Consider the following 6,361-nt stretch of genomic DNA (forward strand, 5'->3'; position numbering starts at 1 on the left):
GAATGAGAGTGACATTCTGAAGCCATTTACAAGACCTCCCACAGTGCAGTGGTCATGGACGATGGTGATGTTGAAGGCAGTGAGTATGGAAAGCGACAGAACCCATATGAAGATGATATTGTCTTGCCTGGGTAAACGACGGCATTTGAGCCTGTCATGCAGCATGCAGACACAGTTGGATATGAGGCATCTGCAAGGCACATGCCAATGACAGTATCTACCTGAATGCTATAAAGAACCAGTTGAGTCAGAAGATCAGAAAATATGGATGTTACAGACTAGATGATAAATATTGAGACAATGAGTTGTGCAAACCATGACAGACCACAAGCACGAGAATATGGGAATAGCGAGCGGTCAGAGAGCTGTGCACATGCATGTACTATAGTGAAAAGGCAGATATGAAGATGATAAACAACGAGTGAAACAACGAGCTCACCACAACAGACAACCTGCATGACAATCCAGCAATAATGAGAGGTCATGGAAAGTGGGATACCATATCAATTGCATGGAAAGATAAAACAGAAAAGGTCTGGGGAAATTTGGGTAGAAAATGAGTGAAAAATGGAGCTCAACGTCACACACAACAAGCACAGGTGAGATTGTTGTTGTGAGAAGGTGTGGCATAGTGAATCAGTGCCATAACCAGAAATGTCTGATCATACCTATTTATTATAAGGTAGTAAGGCAACAGTGCCTCATCCATATTAAATAAGCTGTAGGGAGCTCTGATTTTTCCAAAGGGACTGCCAGTTTGCTGATATTATTGCTAGTATGAGGGGACAGTAATATTTGTTACTAATTAGTAAAAGGATGGGCCTGCTGATGGGGTATGTGATACATTTACTAATTAGTAATATTAATGACACTCAGGTGAATGTTAGGTAAAGCAAAATCCATGTTTGGCCATGTACACTGTCTAACATAAACCAAACATGCACAAATAAGGGCGCCACCCCACTATAACACAATATCTGCATGCAGCTATATGCTTTTTGACTACAAGGAAGCTAAGCACCAGGTAACTAGGACAACTTCGAGTAAGGTGAGTCTAGTCTAACTCAATATGAGTCTAGGTTGAGTGATGTGGTAAATTACTATATAGTTCCAACAAGCAAGTACGACAGGAGAATTAATAGCAAGTGTATATATCAACACACGGTGGGTCACCTCACTGTGTGTCAATGAATCCAGTAATGAGATTATTGTTGGTGATGGATCCAGCTTTACCACCACTTGTCTGCAAACCAGACCAATCCCAGTCACCTATCATCGTATGTCAGAAATGGACTGAGAGAAACTGTAACTCATGTACCTGTGCACGATCCACTTCCACAGTTCACTGCAACCCTGTAAGCACTGCTGTCGGCCATCAAGGAAGTGGTGCTATGATTGAAGTTGATATCCTGAGACAACCCATGAAACCCTTGCCAACATACAACTGAAAGAACACATACAGTGATAGTGGCACCATTGCCCGGGGTACCCAGGTTAGAGGGATAGCTCTGTAGATGTGTTATATGATTGATGACGGGAAAGTGTGGTGTAACACACATACCTGGGTGATCAGAATGCCAAAAAAGACATGGGCTGGAGAGTTTACAACATAAACATCCTGCATAAACAGATTAGCGATCTGTCTGGAACGGCTGGAACGATTCGAGCACATACATTCAAGGTGTCCGAAATCAATATTCTGGCAGATGTAAGATTAAAAAAGAACGTAGTACAACAGTAACTAATGAGCTTACTGCATCATTGGGCATGGTTTTGTGACACCACCATTGGAACCTTGACCGTCCTGTATCAGTGTAACATGAAGTGAAATCCTCATGAGTGAACCAGTGTATTTACCCAGTAAAAAGGTCCTCCACCATCCCACCTCTGGTTGTTTCCATTGACTGAGAACATTAGGGATTGCCACAACTTCAAATAACACACGTACAAGTAACATCATTCCTCTGTCAAGATGGCCTTGATCAGGTTCTCCGAGCCACTTGAAGTAGTAGTGCCTGCACTCACATCACCCGGAATAGGGGGCCGGTCCAGCTCAAATTTCCGAACTGAATCTCGCCCACTAAAAAGAAAAAAAGAATCAGGGATACACAAAGCAAAGTATAAGATCACACTCACAAAATTTGACAGTGGTACCATCCAGCAGCTGCAGTTCGAATGTTCTTCCAGCAGGGACGGTGAACACATTAATATTCACTGTCGTGCATTGGGTAGCACTGCTAACATTGTCCAAGGATGAGATTGTACCGATGCAGCCACTGCTGCTGGCTGCAGTGACTTAGGGCCTGACATGAGTAGAGAGTGCCTGGGCACCTACCCGGGTGGAACCTGCGGGTAGCATGCAGGTCGGGTGCTACAGGTCATGGGTTGGCTTGGGTGTATGACCCAGGCAGGTATGGGCAGCAACATCCAAATTTCGAGCTATCCACAGGTCACTACTAGTATTTGGTCAAGCTTAAGCCTTTGTGTCTACCAGCCTGTACATTAATATCTATTGACATCAGGTACTGTTGTAGCTGACGTCAAATGACATGCCAACTTTGACAACTACTCCAAAATTGCATCTTCAGCCTCATAACTATCGGACTAACGACCCAAATTCAATATTTTCGACTGATAATGCTATTATAAGAGAGAGATTTTGAGTCCATGAATGGTATCATTGGTATGGCATCCTCTAACCCTCGCACTCCTTCCAAACAGACCAGATCACAAACTCGGGACAACACAGATTTGCCAGTGTCAGTTATACTCTCCCCCACCAAGCCTTGCAAATTGGATTCCAAAGAGAAAAGTGATGCTGATGTTTGGGAACTACATCAGAAAACTAGGGGGTCATTGTACAAGATTATACAGGCTTGTACAAACAGCACAAATCTACAATAATGTCCCCTCTTTACAAGCTTGTAACAAAGGGTCACAATCTGTACATATAGGCACAGTGTGGACACACTGGACAGATAGGACAGGTTGGACAATGTAGACAGACCTAGACAAACTAAACAGTGTTGACAATGTTGACAAATGAGAGACAATTGGATAGACCACACAGCAATGATGCCATTCAAAAGACTATTACTAAAGTGCTATATGATAATGTTGACATCCTCTTTGGCTGAGCCACTGTCCAAACCATTGCGAACCCCACTCATCATCCCAAACTCGGCCCATTCCTCCAACATCTCTTCCAGCTCTTGATGGCACTCAGGAATATCTATCAATGTATCAATGGATTTTCATAGGGAGTTAAAATCGGATCTGCATCTATCAGCAGAGAGATCTGGGACTTTGTCTGTACTGGTGTCACGGAAACCACTCAGAACACCCTTCACCTGTAGAGACTGATCAGCAGTAGGAATAAATGAATTAAAATAATCATACAACTGCGGCTACAAGAATGAGGCCATTGACGGGAATTGAGCATTGAAATTCCTCCATCAACTTCAATGCTTTTTGCCATTGCCGTAGTAAAAATATAGACATCCATCTTTAAGAACTTGCAATACGAAGTTCTTGTACCTACCCTAAAAAAATCAATACAATAAGTTGCCGCCCCACAGTCATCACTAACCTTGGATGAGTCAGGAAGCTGAAGGTAGTCACCGGACCTAATCAGTTTAGATGCTGCTTCAGTAACACATTTCTGCACCGAGTCCCCGTGCATCACACTGCTTCTCGGGAAGATGTTGTATAGTTGTTTCACAATAGAGATGATAACTTTCTTGAGTTCCGTCTGGAATGTAAACAAGTCATCACAGAGCTGATGACTTGTCAGCTAGTACATCCAGACAATACCTGAACTCACCAAGTGTGACATCTGGTCACGATATTCCGGGAAATATCCTAGGGACATCAGATTGCAACAACCTCAGGTAGTATGGAGGAACTTACCATTCTCCAACCCAATCTTCTTTGAGTGGTATTTCCATAACTCTGCATCCAGAACTTCCTGTGTGAGTCCTACCGCGTCACAATGCTCTGGAATTGGGTCCATTAGTACAGCCTGCAGGCACATTTCCAACTTTGCCGCCTGAAGAAATGTCTGCCAACAGGTCAGGTAAAATCCAAGCTTCGAGGGGTTTGCTTGTTTGCTTGTCCTTTCCACTTGGTGCTTGGGCTGGTCACCCTCATTGGGCGCAAGACTACGAGATCAAGAATGGCCTGAAGTAGGAGAAGTGGAAGGCACATGATCTGACCAAGCAACATGGCTAGGTGGAGCCTTTGATAAGGAGTGCCCATGAGAGGGGGGCTGCGTGTGACTGGTGGAAGTACAAGAAATGCTTGAACGTGGAGATTTAGAGCCATTGACAAGGGTTGATTGAGTTGGGGAGCGCTGACGAGGGAGAAAGTCCACTGGTGGAAGCACAGGAAATGTTTGGATGCAGAGACTTGGAGCAAGTAGCAGAAGAACCCTGACTTGGAGGTCTTTGAGCAGAACATTTTGTAGACAACACATTTTGAGCCACACACAGATGTTTTACATGAGTGGATGGAGCACAGATACTCTCAATAGATCGCCGATGAGACGCCTAGTTGGAAGAGATTAAAAACATGCTTTGGTAAAAATGAGAACTTACATGTTTGTTTGTGTATTGATGGGGAGACTTCGAGCAAGAACACAGACACGAGTGCCTGCGAAAGGACTAGGGCAAGTCAGGTCAGTATTTGCAAGTTCAAGTGTGAAAAAAATGTTACACTTGATAGATGGCTGGGTGAAGGAGCCTTGCGCCATCCATTTTTCACCTGGTGCCACTCAAGGACATCAAAAACACCTGAATTGATACATTCATTGTCTGCTTGGGAATCCTCGCCTTGGTTTTGGTCTGATTCCATCAGATCATCATCATCATAACGACCTGTTTGCAGATCCTCCATTGAATATCGTTCACTGCGTTTATCTTGTTCATGGTCTTCTTGTTCATATTTGTCCTGATCATCATCCTTATCGTCGTCCTGCTGGTCGTCCTGATCGTCATCCTGCTTGTTGTCCTGATCATTGTCCTGCTTGTTGTCCTGCTTGTGGTCCTGCTCATCATCTTGTCTATGTTGCTGGTAGCTGTCATCAGGATTTCTAAAGAGATCTTCATCGTCTTGCATGTCATTGTCATAAGCGTCATACTCGAGCTCATCACGATCAGGTGAGTCTTTCTCTGTCTCTCTAGTCTTGTTCTAGCTGCAACCAGGTCGGGTTAGGTCCCAAGTGTCAGTAGTAGATGGCAGCTTGAACCCAAACCTATCAGAATGGTGTGCAGTGTGGAGAAATGGACGTGGAGAGCGAGCATGTTCACATATTACAATGACCTATCTCCATATAGTATGAGGGAACGGATGTGCATAATATCCCGTATGATACAGGCCAGCGGACCATGGGCCCATGATAAAAATATCCTCGACTATGACGGATGGGCCGGGAGGCAAATTATTCCCAATGGAGGTGGGTGGGCCCATGCAGGGGATATATAGAGTAGATGAGTGGGCCGATGTACATGAATATTAGGTAGACGGGTGGGCCAAGGTAGTTGGATATTATGCAGATGGGTGTATTAAGGTAGATGTGTATGAGATAGATGGGTAGGTACTTGTTATCACATTCACAGGTGGGCCCAGACACATATTAAATTAGACGGGTGGGCTGAGGGTATTATAAAATATTGTATTAGATGGGTGGGCTGAGGATGTTGTATGGGATGTTGTATTAGACGGGTGGGCCGAGAGTGGTATAAAATATAGATGGGTGGGCCCATGTGTATCATAATTGTAGACATGATGGAGCTGAGGTAGTTGTACATCAACCAAATCAGAGGAGGTAATAAAATCAAAGTTACCAAGTTCCTGGAGCAGCAGGTGATCTCCTGACATGGCCTTTGATGGTGCACAGGTTGTCTTGCAAAATTTGGAATCCGGGGTGCGAAGCTTGTGTTACCCTATGAGAAGCCAAGTTCCGATTACCAACCTTTGGGTCAACCGTACTCAGAGGAGGTAATAAATCAAAGTTCCCGAGTTCCCGGAGTAGCAGGTGATCTCCTGACATGGCCTTTGATGGTGCACAGGTTGTCTTGCAGAATTTGGAATCCAGGGTGTGAAGCTTGTGTTGCCCTATGAGACGCCAAGTTCCGACCACCCAAATTTGGGTCAACCATACCGACTTCCGAGTTCCGGGACCCGGGAGTCGACAAATGAATATCTGATAACCAGCACACTTCCAATCAGGTAGTATTTCATTGAGCAATGAATTATCCAAGAGGTCTCTTATCAGACTTGGTAGTCAATATAGGCAAATGATAATGAAAACATAAAAGTTGTTATTATGCTATTTTTCAAACCCAAGACCCTGAAACCCATT

The 6,361-nt window shown here is 44.2% G+C and overlaps 2 protein-coding genes across 2 annotated transcripts; both read right to left on the reverse strand.

Annotated features, from left to right (window-relative positions):
• Positions 1–1,110: 1,110 nt before the first annotated feature.
• Positions 1,111–1,963, reverse strand: F5891DRAFT_1227771 (uncharacterized protein). The gene is made up of 7 exons (XM_041369527.1): positions 1,858–1,963; positions 1,755–1,804; positions 1,675–1,699; positions 1,562–1,618; positions 1,461–1,508; positions 1,319–1,409; positions 1,111–1,269 (listed from the first exon to the last, which is right to left on the reverse strand). The coding sequence occupies exons 1-7, from the start codon at positions 1,912–1,914 to the stop codon at positions 1,175–1,177; spliced, it is 423 nt and encodes a 140-aa protein (XP_041225740.1). The 5' UTR covers positions 1,915–1,963; the 3' UTR covers positions 1,111–1,174.
• A 1,544-nt stretch (positions 1,964–3,507) lies between these two features.
• On the reverse strand, positions 3,508–6,049 carry F5891DRAFT_1188858 (uncharacterized protein; the record flags this gene model as incomplete). The annotated part of the gene is made up of 9 exons (XM_041367055.1): positions 3,508–3,537; positions 3,590–3,778; positions 3,824–3,861; positions 3,910–4,160; positions 4,215–4,430; positions 4,489–4,547; positions 4,596–4,661; positions 4,714–5,187; positions 5,972–6,049. The coding sequence occupies 9 exons, from the start codon at positions 6,047–6,049 to the stop codon at positions 3,508–3,510; spliced, it is 1,401 nt and encodes a 466-aa protein (XP_041225741.1).
• Positions 6,050–6,361: the final 312 nt, after the last annotated feature.

This window comes from Suillus fuscotomentosus, assembly GCF_016647785.1.
Source record: "Suillus fuscotomentosus strain FC203 chromosome Unknown F5891scaffold_28, whole genome shotgun sequence".
Lineage (NCBI taxonomy): Eukaryota > Fungi > Basidiomycota > Agaricomycetes > Boletales > Suillaceae > Suillus > Suillus fuscotomentosus.